At 44.4% G+C, this 20,536-nt stretch overlaps 1 protein-coding gene across 13 annotated transcripts in view; it reads left to right on the forward strand.

Annotated features, from left to right (window-relative positions):
• The window catches only part of LOC307208231 (5-hydroxytryptamine receptor 2A-like), a 230,959-nt gene extending 210,940 nt beyond the window's left edge, over positions 1 to 20,019 (forward strand). For all 13 annotated transcript variants that reach the window (XM_079962826.1, XM_079962833.1, XM_079962835.1 and 10 more), the window contains 2 exons: positions 16,462 to 16,662; positions 18,790 to 20,019. In XM_079962826.1, coding sequence (XP_079818952.1) covers positions 16,462 to 16,662; positions 18,790 to 19,616 — 1,028 coding nt within the window. In that variant the 3' untranslated portion in view covers positions 19,617 to 20,019. The remainder of the gene's footprint in view (positions 1 to 16,461; positions 16,663 to 18,789) is intronic.
• Positions 20,020 to 20,536: the final 517 nt, after the last annotated feature.

Raw genomic sequence — 20,536 nt, forward strand, 5'->3', positions numbered from 1 at the left:
ATTCCTCCTGAGACTTTTGGTTGTTCCCCTCTGTTGGAGGACAGAGCTCTGTGTCCTGTACCCTCCAAGCAAGCCTTCCATGACCAGTGTCAAATTACAATTCAGCTGCCAGTTCAGTTGGTTTCAGTAAACTGAATGGGGAAACACCCATCAGTTGCCTTAGGCAGCAAAATTTTTTTAATTCATTACTCGTTTATTGCATTTCTATCTCACCTTTTTCTCAAAGGAGCTCAAGGTGGCGCACATGGTTCTCCTCTTCTTCAATTAATCCCTACAACAGCCCTGTGAGGTAGGTTAGGCTGAGGGCAGTGATTGGCCCAGGGTCACCCAGTGAGCTTCATGGCCGAGTGGGGATTTGAACCCTAGTCTCCCAGTCCTTAGTTTGACACTCTAACCACTACACCACACCGGCTCTCTATGAAATTTCCCAGGTTTGGCTGCATCCAGTAATTTGAGGAATGAGGAACACCTGTGTCCGCCCCCGATTTTGTTGGACTGCAACTCCCATCAGCTCTAGCCAAGATGGCCTACCGTTAGGGATGATGAGAATTGTAGTCCTACACCATATCATGCCTCTTTGGATGCTGCTTTTGCTTAATTAGGGAAAAAAAGTTAAAAGGGAGATTGTTTTGCCTTAAATTGATTTTTTAAAGGGGGAAATGCAACTATATTAACTGTCCCTTAAGGACGAATTTTATGATATTACAACGCAGTACAAACGTGTTAATAATGTTTACCCTCAGGCCTCTTGAAATTGAAATCAATGACTCAGTGAGTGTCAAACACAACTGAGTTAAAGCTTGGTGTGTGTGTGTGAGAGAGAGAGAGAGAGAGAGAGAGAGAGAGCGCAAATAAATCAAGAGGGAGAACAATCTGGTTCACAAAGTACACTGAGCCACGGCTTATTAATCTGTGATTTGTTTGATCATCCAAACCTTCCGCAGCTGCTTAACTGTGGCTTATTTAGTGCCAACAAACCACAATGTGAAGCCTAGCTTGTTCATGGCTTACAAACCATGGGTGGCTTTAACTATGGGGTGGTATTACTTGTGAGCACAGTGGCCTTCCTTAGCCATTAGGCCACCCCACCCCAGTGGCTGACAAAGATGCAAAGGCACAAGGCAAGAGCATCTGGAAAACAAAGCAAACTTTGCAGAAATGGTGGGGGTTGGGACAACTCATGGTTTGTTAAACAAACTATAGACTGAACAAACCATGGCTTACTATTCAGTGACTTGAAGTCAAACATCAGTGTGGTACAATTGGCCATGTATTTAAAACCCAGCCTTCCCCAGCCTTATACCCACCAGATGCTTTAGACACCAGCAATCATCATTCCTTACCCTTGGTCATGCTGGCTGGATGTGAAGCACTGGCTGGTAGGAAAGCAAGTGCTTTATCTTAGAGCATCCTTTTCCAAACTGGGGGACTCTGAACTAACATCATCCCTACTAAAACTGGCTTGGGCTGACAGGAGTAAGAGTCCAACAAACATCTAGAGGCCAGCAGGCTGCTGTCACAGGAGTGTGCTAATCAGTAATCACACAGTTCAAAGTTGGAGTTAACTAATTATTAGCAAAACATGATCTCCACAGACTTGGTTGAGTAGCAGGCCCAATGAACAGAGCAGCTCATCCCCAGTAGCCTTACTCCTTGAAAATCAGTTGCTGAGACTGAAAGTCCCCACCTCCTCACAGCCATCTAAGTCCGCTCCTTTCCAGGGCTTTTCCCAAGCAATCGGAGACAGTGGCTGTGTGTAGCCAACCTCTCCTCTGCCCTTTTCATGCCTTTTCTGGTTCTGGGAAACCAGGGGGGAGGGGAGCTTGTTGCAGCAGGAGGGTGAGGAACCATTGTCTCTTCACCAGCCTGACTCATCTCTGCCTCTCAACCTTCCTCCTACCCTACTTCAGCTTCTTCCTCTGCCACAGACTCTCCCAGCTTACTAAACCCTGTTGCCTCTTCAGCTTCCAACACCTCCTCCTCCCAGGCTTCTCACTGTTGTCCCACCACCACTCCTCAGGCTCTGAGCCTTTCTTCCCTTGGTGGTTCCCCAACTGGTGCCTCCCACCATTTCTCTGGGCCAACCAGTCCACAACATCTGCTTTGGTTAAAAAAAAGGAAAGCACACCCTCTGGTGGCCTGGGGTGATTTGTGGTGTGGTCATTACAGCAGAAAGACTCAAAGATGGGTCTCATAAGCACAGAGGAAGCTGCCTCATACTACCTCAGAGCATTGGCCCATCTGGCTCAGTACTGCCTAGCAGTGTTTCTCAAACTTGGGTCTCCAGTTGTTGTTGGACTACAACTCCCATTATCCATAGCTAGTGGGACAAGTGGTCATGGGTGATGGGGACAACAGCTGGGGGCCCAAGTTTGAGAAACAATACGCAGTGGCTCTCCAGAGTTTCAGGCAGGCAGTATTTCCCGGTCCAACCTGGGGATGCCATCAAGGATTAAATCTGGGACTTTCCACATGCAAAGTAGATGTTCTACCACGGAACACCTCCCCTAAACAGTGGTTTCTGATTTTGCTTCAGGGGCAAGGTATGGTAGCTCTTCAGAGTGTCTGGCAGGTGACACTCCCATCGTTACCTGGAGATGCCAGGGATCGAACCTGGGATCTTCTGCATGCAAAGCAGATGCTCTACCACTGAGCTACAGCCTCTACCCAGAGGACCTAGAAGTGTTGGTGAAGAGCTATGGTCCATTTTCACACTTACTTGCCATTTGCCTGTGTTTGCTCCTGTTGCACTTCATCTCCATCAAGGCACTTCCAACCCCTCATTTTCTCTTCAGTGACAGATGCAAGGCTTCAAAGCTCCAGATTTCGACTTCCAAGTGTTTTGCCGACAATCGGCATGACACACAGCTTGTGTTTTTTCCTTGTTGCTTGCTTTTTGTGGCTTCCTCAGCTGTGATACCCATTTGCCTCTTTGGATTTTGACTTTCCAATAGGCACCGTAGTTCATGCTTTCTGCTGGATTTATTGCAGCCAAGGAAGGAGTGAGGGGCATGAGTGAAATGCAGCTATGATTTGTAGCAGTTGGGTTTTAAAATACTGGAAAGCAAAATAGCGTGTTAATTTGAGTATGCCTAACTCATGTTTCCCCAAAGTATGAAACACAGCTGTCCTTCGAAACTTGCACCTCTCAAAATTTTGCAATGCAGTTCTCTAGCCAAAAAAATAAAGTGTACAGAAATGCATATATTGGGAGTATTCTGCATTAAAAATGCATATATTGCTGAAAATAATGTACAAAAGTATTTTGTATCAGTAAAACATCTTGCAAAAATGTTCATACAGTGCTACCTCAATTTTTGAGCATCTCAGAAGCCAAACATTTTGGTTTTTAACCACCAAAAACCTAGAAGTAAATGCTTCCGTTTTCGAACACACCTCGGAAGTTGAATGGCTTCCACTGCATCTCCGCCCCCATTTTCTCCATTGACTTTACTGACCACCCTTTGCTCCTCGGTTGTCGAACGTTTCAGAAGTTGAATGGTCTTCTAGAATGGATTACGTTTGACAACTGAGGTACCACTGTATCAGGCAAAATTGCATGGACAAACTGTACCTGTCAGGAGTAATGCATCCTAAAAGGCTGCTGATTTTTGTGAGGCCTTTTTCTAACAGCAACAACTAAATATCACAACTGATGCAGAAATTTTATGGCCACATGACCCTGATTTCATCTGATCTCAGAAACTAAGCAGGGTCAGGCCTGAAGGGTACTTGGTTGGGAGGCCACTTGGGACTACAGGTTCAGTGGTACCTCGGTTTTCAAATGTAATCCATTCCGGAAGACCATTTGAGTTCTGAAACATTCAAAAGCCAAAACCTCAATAGCCGACAGCTAGCATTCAGGATCTTGCACCCAGCGGAAGCCGCGTGGCATGTTCGACTTCCAAAAAGTGTTAGAAAACAAGCATTTATATCTGGGTTTATGGCTTTCAAAAACCAAAACGTTTGACTTCCGAGATGTTCAAAAACCGAGGTACCACTGTAAAGTCTCCAACTGCCCCCAAAATGCTGGGACTGTCATGAAAACCCTTAAGCCACCAAGGTATCTTATTTTGTCACACAGAGTCCCAACTTCCCATCTTTGTTGAGGTACGTTAACTGGAAATGGCTTCATATTAGGGGAAGCGTGAGTTGGTGACTGAGGCGGCCTCCTCCTCCTCCTCCTCTTCCTCGTCCTCCTCCTCCTTTGTCATCGCTCTTGGGAGTTGGAGAAGGAGGGGTGGGGAAAGAGGAAACAGTCTTGCACCAGGTCCTCCTAGGGAGGGAGCCAGGCAGGCTGTCCAGCTGGTGGTGGAGCAGCAGCAGGGAAAGGAAGAAGAAGGGAGAGCAAGGCAAGAGGGATGCCCATGCCTCCATCCCTGCCACAGGAGGCTGGGGCTCTCCTGCCTGGCAGGCCCCCAGCCACTCACCCAGCTGGCCATGCTGAATAAAAATGAGAAGGAGAAAGTGAGCCAGGTCAGGCCTGAAGAGAAGGCAGCAGCTGGAGGAGACCCTAGGAAGGAGTGGGCTCTTGGGGGGGGATGTGCAATGGAGATGGGTGTTGCTGGTGGGGTGCAGGCAAGCCTGTGGGGGGCTGGAGTTTGAGGGGTGGGGGCACGGATGTTGTGGTGGTTGAGGGTGGGTGCTGGAATTAGCTGGGCTCTGGTTGTTTGCAAAATGAAAAACTTTAATAAAAATATTAACATGCCCCCCCCAAAAAGCCTCTCCCCCCCCCCCCAGCAGTGATAGTGATGTGGAATAGAATGTCCCTGTTTTCAACAGAGGAATTTCGGAGGGTATGGTACAGGGTAATGTAGCCTTTAGAAGACAATGAGGTGTGTATTGGCTTGACTGTTGGGCTAAGTTCTGGGAACCAGGGTTCGAATCCACACTCTGCCATGAAACTCGCTTAGGTGATCTTGGGCCATTCACTGCCTCTCAGTCTAACCTTCCTCACAGGGTTGTTGTGACCAGAAAATGGAGAGGAAGAGGAACTATGGAAGCCAATTTGAGCTCCATAGAAGGAAAAAGGAGGGAATGAATGAATGAATGAATGAATGAATGAATGAATGAATGAAATGTTCAGAGCTGAGCTTAAGAATGAGAAAGAAGAAGAAAAGCTGAAACTGACAAATCTGCTCCATCCCTAATGCCCAGGCAGGCTGCCAACTGCTGACCCTGGCTGATAGATCACAACTCTGCCATGTCTGTCTGATGAGTGGATTCCTCCTTCTGAGCACAGGGAGCTGCTCTTCCGCCCATCAGCCTCCCCGTGGAGCCACTTGCTTCTTAAGCACAATCACACTCTTGTGGTTTTGGCTTGAAAAGCAAGTTCTGTTTGGATTTGGGTTTTTAAACAGCAGCATTGCTCATGTTCTGAATAACACAAAACGAAAATAATTATCTCCAAAGTATTTAGTCAGTATGTTAAAAAGAATGAATTGTGTGTGTTGTGTTAACTGCCATATGTTTGTCAAAATGCTAATTAAAATGTGTGTGCTTCCTGGGCTATTTTTACTCCTGCATCCCAACCTTGCTCGGCAATCTGCCATAATGAGGGACTAACAGGCAGTTGAAAATTTCAAGCTCCTGTTTTTGAACAGAGCTTTAAAAAATATTTCATTTATTAATTTCATTTCTGTCCCCTGCCCCTCCTCCCCAAGGAGCCCAGGGTAGCAAGCAAACACACAATTTAAGAACAAAAAGAAAACAAATAAATTCTAAAACAAATTAAAGCTTTCTAAAAACAATCAGAATTAAAATGTCTAAAAGCAGTTTCCGTTTAAAATATTCGAAAAGCTATCACAGTGTCCTTCATCCACCAAATGCCTGATTATACAGGAATGTTTTCAAATTCCTCCTGAAAGTTACTAATGGCAGGGATCTTACTCGGGAGGGCATTCCACAATGGGGGAGCCACCACTGAAAAGGGCCTGCCATGTGTCAGCGCCGGTCAGGCAGCCCTGGTGGCAGCAGCAGCAAGGCCTCATCTGGTGATTATAGGGTCCAAAATAGTTGATACTGGAGAAGGCCCTATGAGTGGGAGTGATGACTAGGCAGAGGATTCCCCCCCCCCCCCCGACACACATATTTGATATCTGCATCCTTCCACAAAGGGGGCCTTCACCCTGTGCTGGCCTCCCCAAACAATACATCAAACTCAGAGCAACTGGGATCAGATAGGTTTAGGCCTTCCAGCCCACATGGTCACTTTCACGTGGAGCTGCCCTTGGCTTCAGTTACAACGCAGGTGGAATGCTTCACTACAATGACATACTTTCCTGCACCTAGAAAATTAGCACATGAGGGATTGATGCGGAATCATGATCTCATAGTGTTGGAGAGGACATCCAAGGTCGTTTAGGGTTGTTGCTCTCCCAAATCTGGAAAGTTGCTGCCAATCAGTGTATACAGTGCTGAGTAAAATAGACCAGTGGTCTGACTTGATATAAAGCAGCATATTCCTATGAGAAGGTGAGGGTGATATTTATTTTTTTCCCCTTTATTTTTTATCTTGCCCCTTCTCCATGGGGCTCTGGGTGTCATATTTCGCTCTCATCCACCCACCCATTATATCTTCATAGCAATTCTGTGAGGTGGGTCAGGCCGACCAAGGGATGGTTGATCTAAATTAACCCAGTGAGCTTTAAGGGTGAGCAGCAATTAGAGATTGGCAAATAAAGTTATTTGAATTTGTAGAACTTGGAAAAATGACACAAAAAATTAGAAACCAAAAAAATACAAAGTTTATTAACGACTGGAATAAATTTATGATCTACATTGAAGGGAATTATAAGAACCTAAAAACTACAGCAGGACTGATATAGATCTTACGATGTGCAAAATATTATAATTATCAACTGCAGGAGAAATAAATTATTCATATTAAGAAGCCTGATACCGGGAGGGATGGAAGTCAATAGAGGTGCAGAAGAATGATTGAAATATTTAAAGATATAAAGATATAAATGAGAAGACAAAGAAACGTAACGGAAATTGATATTATTTACATGTTATGTTTAGATATTTATTTAATTTTCTTTTTGTGTTTTTGTGTTTTTTGCAACTGTTGTAACTGGTGATCTGTTGTGTTTTTTTTCCGGTGATTCAAGTGAAAATTAATAAAAAGAAATAAAAAAAGGGGGGTGAGCAGGGATTTGTTTGCACACAGGATATTGTAGAGCTTGCAAAGTGTCCTGAAAACCCTCTTAGGAGGAAAGGTTAAAATATTTGGGGCTCTGTGATTTAGTGGGGGGTGAAGGTGAGGGTGAGGGGGAAGTCACTAAGAGGGTACCTGTAGAAGTGTACAAGATTATCCATGATGTCAAAAAAGGTGAATATGGAGTTTTTCTCCCTGTCACATAACCTTGGAACCTGAGCTGGAAGCTGCCCATTAGAAGATCCAGGGCTGGTAAAAGAAAGTACATATTTAGGAAGCACAGAGTTAAACTATGGAATTTGCTACCACAAAATGGCCACCAATTTGCACAGCTTTTAAAAGGGAACTAGACAAATTGCATTTTATTTGTTTATTCATAACAATATTTGTATACCACTATACCCCTTAAAATTATTAAAGCAGTTTATAGCAGTTATAAAAGTATAAAGAGCATAAAAGCATGCAGTAAAAGCTTTAAAAGTTCAAAACAAAAAACTCATAATTTCCTGCATAGGCCTGGTGGAATAGAACAGTTTTCAGCAGGCATTTAAATGTTGGGACAAAAGGATAAATTCATGCAGGACAAGGCTATCAGTAATGGCTAGTTGTGGTGGCTTATTACCTCCGATATCAGAGACTTGAAGCTTTTCTGACCACAAAGATATCTCACTGGCAGGGAAAATGTGACCAGCTAATTCCTTTGCTAGTTGTGAGTTTGTTAAAGTCTCAGGAGCCCAGGCACAAACCAAAGATGGCAACTCTTTTTGTGGAACTTCAAAAGACACTTAAAACTTTGATTTCCTCATTGCATTTTCATTTCCCTTCAAAGGGATGTTTGGGCCACGGAGTTCATGCCAGAGTAGAACACACCCTCCTCTACCCATCTGATTATCCTCACAAAAGCCCTGTGTGGTCGGTCAGGCTGAGAGATAATGGCTGAGCGGATGCTGCCTACGAGCTTCATGGTTGAGTGGGGATTTGAACCCCATTTCCCTTGATTTTAGCCCCACACTCTTAACTGCTATGCTGTGCTGGCCACACTTGTCTTTGTTCACATCCTCTGTCTCTGCCTGGCGAACAGATCTTGAAAACTCATGTGCCACTCACAGCCGCTGAGATTGATTCAACCAACAACCTCCTCCTTGCTTCTGCTCTCTGCCTTGCCAAGGCAGAAGGAAAAGTGCCAGCTGTCAAAATAGGAAGACAAGGCCTCCCAACGAGCTATTTGTAATGCCTTTTTAAGGTTGCAAAGAAAGCCGACATCGATCGCAAATAAGATCACTGCTTAGCTGCATGGTTCGCAGCAATGCAGTATTTTCTTTTATGAAAAGAAAAACAGGTGGCCACATGACCCGGAAGGCTGTCCGTGGACAAATGCTGGCTCTCCCGGCCTGAAAAGTGTGATGAGTGCCACAACCCCATAGTTGCCTTTGACTGAACTTAACCATTCAGGGGTCTTTTACCTTTTTTTCTTATTTCTTTTACACTTCCAGTATATAACTTGTGATCAGCTTAAGTGCAACATCACCTTTGGCCAGATATGCCCCCGTGACCACTTTGTTCTGCAGAACTGGTTCCATTGTAGGTGCTGCACGATACCCATTCAGCGCTTGTAAGCAATCAATCTTGTAGTGTGGCAGCACCTGCGCTTTTGAACTCCCTTCCTAGTGACATCAGGCAGGTGACTTAACTGTACTCTTTCTGGTGCCTGCTAGAAAATTTTTTTTTTTCAGTAAGCCTACCCAAATATGCAGAATGTTGTGTTTGTTTGTTTTTTAAAAAAACCAATTTGAGTTTATCACTGACTCTTATTTTTCTCAAACATTTTAAATAGTTGTTTTTAACAGCTTACAGCTTTTATTGATAATTTTATTGTTTTATTCATTTTGCAAACCACTTGGAAAGTTTTTTGTAAAAACAACAATAGCAATCAAGCAGGATATAAATTCTATGAAATAAATGAATAAAACCTCTCCACAGTTAGCAAGCATTGGGATAGCAATGTGCACAGCTCATTTCAATGGAGCAGTAGAAGCTGGCTCATTTGGATGAATGGGGCAGTACCTCACCAACCTCAGCCTGCTCTCAGTCAGCCCCCACCTGTCTGCTTTCTCACCTGTATCCAGCCTAAAGGAGGGCACTGCCTGCCAGCATCCTCCTCCTTGGTCTCAGTGTTGCCTCATGTAGTATTCAGCAGGGAGGAGAGAGGAGGCAAAGCTAGACTCAGCTGGTTCTGCCTGTCATTGGCTCTAGTGCTGCCAGGTGCTGGGCTCCATGCTTACCAACCACAGTGCTGGATCATGCCCCTGATAATCTGAATCAGGCTGCCTTGCAAAAGAGCTTGCTGATAAGATCTTGCCACTTCCAAAGGTGTCTGTTTAAAACCCTTGTTTTAATTGATTCATTAATTGATAACAAAACCCTTTTTGGAAATAACACCCCTCTCTTAAAAGACCACTTTGCTTTTTAATAAGAAGTGACTCTTGTCCAAGGAGGCAGTAGCAGTGTTTTCAATTTAGCTACAGTCAGGGAGCTGAAATAGGAGTTCAAAGGAATTTCCCCACGATAAGAGAAATGTAGTTGGTAATGACCTTCCTCAGTAATTAAATGCCAGGGTGACATAACGGAAGTGGTGTCCGCTGTCCTGTTTCTTGGGATGAAGAACACTGATGAGGTGGGTCAGGGGGGTCCTGTTAGCCAGAGTGATGGAGAAATTTGTGTCTGTCTTCAGTGTGGTGCAGGGAGCAGAGTGTTGGGGCGGAGAAGACAATTTTAAAACATTGTTCAGCCACAACAAGGACTAAGTGATTGTGAGCTACATCAGGCCTGGGGGAAAATGTGGTCCTCCAGTCCTTGGTATCTGGCCAGGACCCCTCTCCCCAGTCATACTTCTCACTGTCTCTGCTTTCCACCCCAGTTGCATTTGCCTGACAGCAATCTGTCCTTGAACTCTGATCATGCTTGCCTAGTGACCTCAGTGGTGCAGAGTGCCTTCCATCAGCTTTGGATAGACCTGTGTCTCTATCTGGACAGGGACAGCCTAACTACTATTGTCTATGCTCTGGTAACCTCTAGGTTAGATTCCTGCAACACATTATATATTGGGCTGCCTCTGAAGATGGTTCAGAAACTTCAGCTAGTGCAGAATTCGGCAGCCAGATTGCTGTCCTCTGTCTGCTGCCAGAGGCCCATGGAGGTGGTTGGTGAGGTTCAGCATGGAGATTATTGTTAATAGCAGGCATGAAGGAGGCAGGTAGGATTTTCAGAACCTGGGAGAGCTCCAAGAGAGCTGACGCATTGCTCCAACAAGAGTAAGAATGTAGACCTAATGTGCCTAAAGTAGGCCAATAACTACTCAAATTCTACCTCTCCTTATCTAAGCTGGAAACATCTTGGAGGCAAAGCTGTGTGGCTTGAAGTCTTAAGCTTCAACGCCTCTGAGCAACTTGCCATCTCTGCCTGACTCATCTTAGTGGTCCTGTTGCATGCAGAAATTCAAATGAGGGGTGAAGATCATTTCCTTGAGCTGTCAGGGAGAGGAGCCATGGTTCATTTTGAACAGGACATGGCTTGCTCTCTTCGGAGCGTGACTCTCTGCTGCTGTCAGGGGACCCATCAGTCCATCTCCCTGACCTTTTTCTAAAGGCAGCCTGTTGGCTTTTTAACCCCAGCAGGCAAGTGAAATGCCATTAACTTTACAAAGGCAGAAAATTAATCCATCATCTGTAAGAGCCTCTGAAGGGTTCAGTGGAGGGCACTTTGAATGTCGGAAAGCTTGGAGGAAACTTGCTGTGCCAGTCTTCAGCAGGGGAAAGGCTTAAGGAGATACTTAATTTTCTATTGACTTAAACATTTTCATTGCTTGGGTGCTTTGACTGATGATTTTGAGCTGCCAGCAGTCAATGATTATGTCTCTTTTGTCTTTGCCCTTGTTCAGGTGGGCATCCATAGCTCATGGAATTAACATTGTGAAAGGGGCTTGAGTACAGTGGCTCTTGAAAGGTGGCTGATAATTCTGTATATGGCTGCTGGATTGGGTCAAAGACCCATCTAACCCAACATCCTGTTCTCACAGCTACCAACCAAATGCTTATTATAATAATTCTGCAAGGGGAACGACATCCCGTCATTTCACCACTTGTGGTCCTTTATAGCTTTCTCCTGGCGAATAGAGACTGTGTGTGCATGTGTGTGCATGTGTGGAAGATCCATGTCATAAATCCCTAGTTCAGCACTCACCTCTAGCCATCGGCCAAAGTTTTCCTTTGGCTGATGAATTATCAGCCTTGCCCACATGACGCCTTCTTATGAGCCAAGTAAACAGGTTGAGGTTACTGGGGCTGCATTTTGAATCTTATCAAGAAAACTAGTTCCATTAAGATATACAAATAGGGAAGGCTCCCATTTAAGATATGCCAACAGTGAAGCAGGTTGTAAGCTGTGGAAATAAAATAGATACATTTGCTGTTATTATTATATTTTAAATTAATTCAGTGGGGGCAGGAGTGGAGACCTCTTAATTAAAAGTGGGAACTGTTGTGTGGAACCCAGCTGATGAAGCTCCCACGTCCCCAGATCATTTGACAATTTTTAGTGTCCTTCTTGCACCTTAGGAAAAGGGGTTTGGGGCTCAGTTTTTGTTTGGTTGTTTGTTTGTTTGTTTGTTCCATCTTTTCTGTTCCTTTCCAGTTTTCCTTACGCTATTTCTCCATTCTGCCCCCTTTGTCTCAACATCTCTGAATCAGGCTATGCGGCCTCACGTGGCCTCAGTAAATGAACTCGGCAGCGTTTGAGATCTTGAAGAATCCTTTAAAGAAATAGGCAACATAGCTTTGAGGAGAAAACTGTGGGATGTTTACAATGTGCCTCTTTTTTTGCAGCATCCACATCATCACATCAGTGGCATCAAAATGGCAGTCTGTAGTCCCCACCCATTTAATCCAATTTATTTATTTAAAATATAGCATTATTTCTCAAAAACAAAACCCAAAGAGGTTTACAACAACCATACAACTTGAAATATTTTTTTTTTAAAAAAAAAAAAACAATGTAAAAATAAATAAAAATAAGTGACCACCCACTAACTGGCTACCCAGTTGGATCGGGTAAAATAAGAAAGTTGTTGTTGTTGTTGTTGTCCCTATATTCACTGGAGAAATGTTGGAGGGCATGCATGCTCAGAATGTCCAAGAGGTTTTCCACTTGCCCTGTGCATTCTAGAATTGGGTCTGAGCAGTTTTCCCTTTGCCCTGTCGCTTTTCCTCAGAAAACCTGCTTTTTAGTGATAAATCGGAACAAATGGGAATCTGCTGAAAACTCAGTTGCTGTTTGCTCTGATTCAGTGCTAAACCATGAGTTTTCCCCAGGTGGAAGCGGTGAAGCAAACAGAAGTGTAGGTAAGCCCTAAGTGCCAAGGTTTTTAAAAGTTATTTTTTCTGGTCTGGCGTTTGAGTCAACCATGTGAGCCCCCACCTGGAGTCTGAAGCTGTCCAAACAGACAGGTTTACCACCTCTGTTGGAGCAAGGTCAAGAGACATTTCTTAAAAGCATATTAGAGTGATTGCCACCCGGAGCACATTGATGTCAGCACATGAAAGCTAAAGAGGAGCCGTGTTTTCAGAGACCTAAATAATGCCTGGAGAGCAACAGTCAGTGATGCCCTTGACTCTTCCTCCTGCACCCACCAGGAAGGATTTGCTTGTTTTCAAAAATCACCAGTGACAAAGTTGCCTGATTAGACTAATTGTCCCATCTCTCTCGGCTCAGGGAAAGGAAGGTGGCATGATGAGGGCCATTAGCAATGCACCTCATCAAGATGGGGTAATTTTGCGAGTCACTTGTCTGGGAATGGAGCAGAGACGAGAGAGCATCGCTTTTCCTTCTGTTGCCATACGCTGCTTTTCAGTGTGAGAAAGTCTTCACTTCTGATGTGGGGGTGGGTGGGCAGGGGAAGTGCAAGAAAAGTTTAAACTCCATGTAATTGCTCACTTTTCTGTAAAATCTGTGGCTGTTGAAGTGTGTGTGGATAGGGGAAGCAGATGAAGGGAAATGGAATTAGTATGAAAAATGCTTCCATCACATCACCATGGTCTGTGCATTCTGATGTGAATGGGCCACAAGTTCCATTTGCAGCCCCTAAACTCCTAAGAGAAATGGCCACTCTAAGGAAATTGTAATGGAATTTGGCAAACAGGGTCACGGTTGCCAGTTTGCTCAATGAAACAGAGGGTGTGTGGAGTCTTGCATGCCCTGATCTGTAGGTCACAAGTCACAGATAGGGAGCCAACGTTGTGGACTCCATCCAGGTCACCAAGACCAATGGTCTAATATTATCAAAACAGCAGCATCCGGAGGGCTGCAGGCTCCCCATCCCTAATCTAAACAGTCATTGCCACAATAATAGGCTCTTGAACAGCCACGAATGAAAGGACCTCACCTTGACAACAGGCAGCCCACATCATCAGCAGAGCACATAATCTGTATGTGGGAAAGCCTTGGGTTCAATCCCCAGCAGCCCTAAATTAGATCTTGTTCTTAGTTGATTAGCATCATCATCATCATCATCATCATCATCATCATCATATAAAAATAAAAAAACCTAAGTGGGAGGTAGGGATGTCAAAGAATTCTGACAGAAACAGAAGCAGAAGATGTGGGTGTTCGCTTATTTTTTCCAAGTCTGGAATGGAAATCAATTTAGGGAATGCAATCAGTGTTCACTGTTTTTGTTGATTTTGGTTTGCAAATGATAAACTTATTATTTATATCATGGCCCCACCCCACCTCACCCTGCCATCACATTTGCACTGTGTTTCCTTTGCATTGAAATGAGCTGGGTGGAAGGAGATGACAATGTAATTGATTATGTCAATAGTGTAAGTTAAGTAATTTTGCTGCAATGGGCAAATGAGATAAATGACATAGTAGCATTTGGGGGTGGGAAGTTCAAACAAGCAGAAGAGTTGCAAAAGACCCACCCCACCCCTCTCTGCCTGAAACCCTGGAAAGCCAGTGCAAGTCAGAATATTGCAAGCTTCCCCAACCTGGTGCCCTCTAGATATTTTGGAGTTCCATTCCCAACCATCCCAGATAGCACAGCCAAGATCATATAGGCATGCTGGGTGGGGTTGATGGGAACTGGAGGACCCAGGTTGGGGAAGCTGGAACAGATAGTTCAATTCCCTCCCAGCATTTTCATCTGCCCATGTAAAAAGTAGTAACCACTTCTTGCCTCACAATCAGGGCCACGACAGTGGGGAGCCCTTCCCATGCCCATCTCTTAGCCATTCTGGTTGTGAGCCCAGCAGGCAATTTAAGGGTGCAAAGGGGGTAACTGATCACCATGAGACAAATAATCTTATGCACCCTAAGAACCACCCTCAGACAAGTATGCAAGTAAAACTTCATCTCATGATGTACTAGGGTCGTCCTGGATTATTTTTTTTAGCTGAATGAATACAAATTATCTGGGAAGCAAAACAGCTGCATAACATTCTGGAAAGAAATGTAATGTTTGCTTGTGCCTCATTCAGAAGGTCATCACCTCTCAAATGGCGAATTAAGTCACAGGTTGAATTGAGCTCACTTTCATTAAGCTGCACGTGTCTTATTTATTTAAAGGTGGCTCTGAGGATGACTTGTTTCTCATCTTGGATGAGTGCCTGGCCTTCCTTAAAACTAATTAGCAACCTCTCTCTGCTTATCTAAAAGGGAGAGACTCCATGATTTGCACATCCCCTGGTAGCTGGCCTGATTTTCCTTGGGGAAAGGGTCATAGCACAGGGGGGGGGGGAATTGCTTTGCAAATAGAAGCCTCCAGGTTCAGTCCCTGGCATCTCTAGACAGAGCTGGAACGGAGTCCTGCCTGAAGCCCTGCAGAGCCCACTACCAGTCAGGGTGGACATAAACATTGTGATGCATCACCAGCTAAACATTGTGATATGCCAATATATCACAATGTCTGAAATAAGGATTGAGCTGTGAGGAGGCAATGGCTGGCTTCACAGTTTTTCCCGCATTGTGATTTTTGTGTAGCGCGCGCGCGCACACACACACACACACACACACACACACACACAGAATGATTCATGATATATTGCCAGGTCAAAAATTATGAAACCAATATCACAGTATGGACTTCAAACTAGATTTGGACAATATATTGATATATCACCCAGCCCTGGTGGACAGTATTGAGCTAGATCGACCAATGGTCTGACTCAGGTTAAGGCAGTTTCCTGTACTCCCATTTGAGTAGAAGGTCATAGCTCAGTCTTAGAGCAAGGGCTTTGCCTGCTCCAGGACCAATAAAATGATCCAAACACGTTCAATAACGAGGTGCAGCAGCATGGCCTGACCTGTCCCCTTGGACAGCCAGCATATTCAATATTTAAAACACTGTGGCTGGGCATCTAGGAGTGTTCATAGCATAGCTGCATGCATGATTACATGGAAGTGGATCTCAGTGGGTTCTGTGCTGGCTGATCCTTGGGAACCACGTTTGGGTGCCACCAGGCTATATTCCTTGCCCACCTAGACCAGACTAGGTCTCTGTGTGGCTGTCCATGGTCTCAGGTCCCTCCCCTTCCCTGCTGCCTGATACTTTAAAATTGTTCTAGCTGGGAATTGAACCAGGGGCTTACTGCATGCAGAGCCTGTGCTCTCCTTGGGGACTCCCCCACTGCAGCTTTGATTTCTTTATTTCCTTTCTCTTGGCACTTCAGCAGATTTCTCATAGCACCCGGTTTGGGAACTACAAACCTAGGGGCTCCCTAGGGGTAAGTGAATCCACCAGTTTAAGTTTCTCCCAGTTTCCCATTTTATTCCAATCTTAATTTTTCACAGTAATTTGCGGTTTCTTTTTAAAATCCCTGTGAAAATTCACCAGCAATTTTAGAGCAAATTTCTCTTCATATACATATTGTGTATGCAATTTTGACCAACGTGCCATTTTTATTTTGCAAAGCCCTCTCCCCGATTTCTGCTTGCTGTTGTATTCTTACACACATTTTTGTATCCACAGTTTGGCTAGAGAGCTGCAGCACCAAAATTCAGAGAAGTGTGAATTTCAGATAATTGTGTTTTTGTTCCCGTATTGGTTCAAGAAATGTGAATTAGGCCATTTTTCATCCAGATGCAAAGGGATGAATTTCTCCTGCAGTTCTCATGTGCCACCCAGTGCAATTCTGAGCCCCAACTAGGTTGTTAAGTACTAGTGTGAAACCCTTCCCCAACTAATCTGTCTTCTCTCCCCTTGCTTCTCTTCCTCTCTCTCTCTCCCACTGTCTCTTTCTGTGTTTCAGATTATGCTTGGCCCTTACCTAAACAATTGTGTCCAATCTGGATTTCCTTAGATGTCCTCTTTTCTACTGCCTCTATCATGCACCTCTGTGCCATCTCTCTTGACCGCTATGTTGCGATCCGTAACCCCATCGAGCACAGCCGGTTTAATTCTCGCACCAAGGCAATAATGAAAATTGCTGCTGTTTGGACCATCTCTATAGGTAAGTCACCCTCCCTTGTTGCCAATTATAACCTTGTAAATACTGGCGTGGTTTTCTTTTTCCAGCCTCTATTTACTTTGAAAAAACTTCCATAAATTTCAGTTAATATGGGTTGCAATGACTGATGATAATGGACTGTTGCTGCAAACAATAAAGCTTTCTTATTAATTGGCTGGCAGAGTTTATTAAGCATTATACTTCACCTTCCAATATCAATTATGATACCCATATGGGCAAGCCAATCAATATCTGAAGCTGGCCAAAACCCAGCCTATTGGACAAGGGTTGTGTGGACAGCATAGATACATCTGCAGCAAAGAGTTGTTGGGCATGTGCAGGTGTGTAATCTTCTGCACAAACACTTAAACATGTTACCTTTAAGATGCCAGCAACCCCTCTGGGTTTTATTTCTAAGTGATCAGTTCCCCTGGAGCCTGAAGTAGTGCCATCCACTGAACCTCCTCAGCATTCTGCCAACTGAAATGTTGCTTGTCCTTCGTGCCTTTCACATCCTGCATCTCCCACCAAACAACTGTACATTTTGTAAGTGAGAGAGTAGCATGGAAAGTGGTAAATGTTGAGAAGGTCTTGGCCCACTTGGTGGGTGGGTTCCTAGGGATGTTAAGAAAGCAGAAATATCCATTCCAACCTGCATTCATCACCACCAGTGCTGTTTCCATTCCACTGCACTTTGGTTCCCACCAAGTACTCAGTTGTTCACCCTGCAGCCCGCTATTTGATGCAAGTGATGTGAGTTACTTAACTTGCATAACTCTTTATGAAGCTTACATTCAATGTAAAGGAAATGACAAAACAATGTGGTGGTGACACATTAACTGCTTATTGTTTGCAGACTTAAAAACAATATGAACAAATAAAGACAAACACATGAATGGCAGCAATTTTTGCTTCCTTTCCTGTTTTTGGTGGAATTCTCTGACATCCCTAGCTCTGACCCAGGTCAGGTTTCTAGGATGGGCCCAGGACATTTTACTAGCTGAGACAGAACAGCAAATGGTGTGCCCCCCACCCAAGTCAAAGGGTTGTCTTCAATGTTAGTCCTACTCAGCGTAGAACCACTGGAACCAAAGGACATGACAAACTCAGTAAATTCAATTAGTCTACTTTGAGTAGATCTTGGGTAGAACCCAAGACTGGTAAGTGATTTTGTCACCTGAGATGCAGGGGTATCTGACATTTGTAGAACATTAGGCATGAGTTGGTTCCTCGAAAGTCACACTGTCCAACTTCTGCAGATCAAAAACTGGGATGTCCTTCCTCCTGGATGTGCTCCCTGGTGAGTCACGTGGTCTATGCTGTGCTCCCCCCCCCAATGGTTTTTTTTTTAGGGCAAAATCTTAGTATATGCCATACCAGCCTTGCTCTTTAAAAGCCAGAGTAGTGTCACTGATGTTTTAGTCAGTGTAGATGTAACACAGATATCCAAAGGTTAGCCCTGCCAAGTTAGCATCCTTCTCCACCCCCACCCACAATTTGATGCCATATACTCTGCTCACAAAGGAGCCAGGAATTAAGCCGGATGATGCAATAGCTTCAGCCACTGCTTAATGCAATCTTGGGTTGTGGGAAAGCTTTTCAGGGGAGGGTTGCCTGGAGCAAGTTTTTGAAGGTTGTGGACAAGATATGTGATCCTTTCCTCTGTTTCTTTTGTAGCTGATTAAAATAACAATTTAAGTTGGTGGGTATGGAATGTTTTGGGTGGGCCGTCAGTTCAAGATGGCTGGCCATCCTCTCCCTGTACTTGTGGAGCCATCTGGTGGGCAAGTGGGCTAACCTTGTTTCTCCCAGGGCTCTATCTGTTTAGCCAGGGCTTGCAAGAATGTGTATAAATAAGGGAAATGAAATAGAAACATTAGTATATTGAGAGAAATGTCCACTAAAATGCTGGCAACTTTTAAAATGCAAACTGATGTCTAATATCCGCTAGGAATGAAAGAAACTGACACAGGGAGAGTTGCTCATCCCTATTGTTAAATGAAATTATCATTATCCATTCCAAGCATATAAGTGGGGTTATAAAATGGGTTATAAATCTAAACTGAAATAACGTATTTTGCTGCTCCTGCTGTTGTTTTTGGCCTTCCCTTTCCGAATGGATCTCTTCAGGGATCTCACTGCCCATCCCAGTCATCGGCCTGCAAGACGATTCCCGGGTGTTTGTGAATGGGAGCTGCGTCCTCAATGATGAGAACTTTGTCCTCATTGGTTCCTTTGTGGCGTTCTTCATCCCGCTCATCATCATGGTGTTTGCCTACTGCCTGACCATCCAAGTGCTGCAGAAACAAGCATCTGTGTTCCTGTACGGGGAGGCGCCCAAGCAGAGGAGGAGCAGCATGAGCTGTCTGAAGAAGGAGAACAACACGGAGAACCTCTCCATGCTCCAGAACCATGAGGCCGCATCCCACTTGAACTCTCCTGTCAACAAGGAAGGGGTGCTGTTCCGGAAAGGCACCATGCAGTCCATCAACAATGAGCGGAGGGCATCCAAGGTCCTGGGGATTGTCTTCTTTCTGTTCCTCATCATGTGGTGCCCCTTTTTCATCACCAACATCATGTCTGTGCTCTGCAAGGAAGCCTGTGATGAGGCTCTGCTGGGGGAGCTCCTGGACGTCTTCGTTTGGGTGGGCTACATCTGCTCTGGGGTCAACCCCCTGGTATACACACTCTTCAACAAAATCTACCGCAGGGCTTTCTCTAACTACATCCGCTGCCGTTACAACAATGGCAAAAAGTCAGCGCAGCGGCACAACCAGTGTCCAAACGTCTCGACAACAGCTTTATACGGGAAAGACCTCAATTTGAACAGTTACCGCAATGGGAATGAACTCAACAGCATGGAGATGGACGAGACGGAGGATGCTTTGGAAATGCACGTAGGAACCTCAGAGCTCTCGATAAACAACTGCAGTGGCAAGAAAACAAGTAGTGTGTAAGACTGTTCAAGGACACACCTACGCTCCGGATTTCGTTGTGGCTCAGCTACAGACAATGTATGTGTTAATCAAAGAATGATGTAAATAATGCATTCTGAACAAAGCAGTCTCTCCTTTTTTTAAATTTGAACTTTCACATTTGTAACTCATTGCTTTCCATCATTCCTAAAACAGAATCTGTACTTACTGTTAAAAGCAGAGGAGGCAGAGCCTCTATAGGAACAGTGGGTACCAGACCCAAAGTGGCATTTGTTATTTTGCTTCTGAAATGTTGATTTTTCTCCCCTTGCTGCATGAACAAAAGTGCTGACTATTAATCTCAGGTGGTATTTTTTTGAGTCCTCAATGGTCCATTATGAGTAGTCACAAATCAAATAAAGGGATATGGGCTTGGATAGTTCAACGTTTCTTGTGCTGGCATTGATAGCAAACCCTGGATAAATGCATGTTGTGCTTGGTTGTGGTGGATGAGTTGATGAAAATGACTACCTGGATGAATGACAGCTGTGGGAAAAGATGAATCCCAGGCTAAGGAATCATTAGAAAAGGGATCAAAACAAACCTGTCAATACCACCATGCCTTTAAAGAAATCATGTTTCCACGTCTTCCTTTTATTTTTTAAAGGATCTTTGTAGAACTGGAAATGGTGCAGAAAAAAGTAACCATAGGGATCAAAGGCCTGGGACAACTCCCCTGTGAATAAAAGCTACATTAGATTTGCAACTTTTTAATTTGAAAAAGAAGTTGAATAAAGGTGGCATGTTAGTGGTGTATATGATATTGCATGGTTTGAGAAAGTGGACAAAGGGTTTCCCCCACATCCCCCCTCTCAAAATACTAGAACCTAATGGGGCCATGCAATTGAAGATTCAGGAGAGATAAAAAGGAGAATTGTACCACGCGGTGCACAGTCAGAATA

This window comes from Podarcis cretensis (genome assembly GCF_951804945.1).
Source record: "Podarcis cretensis genome assembly, chromosome: Z".
NCBI classification, from domain to species: Eukaryota; Metazoa; Chordata; class Lepidosauria; order Squamata; family Lacertidae; genus Podarcis; species Podarcis cretensis.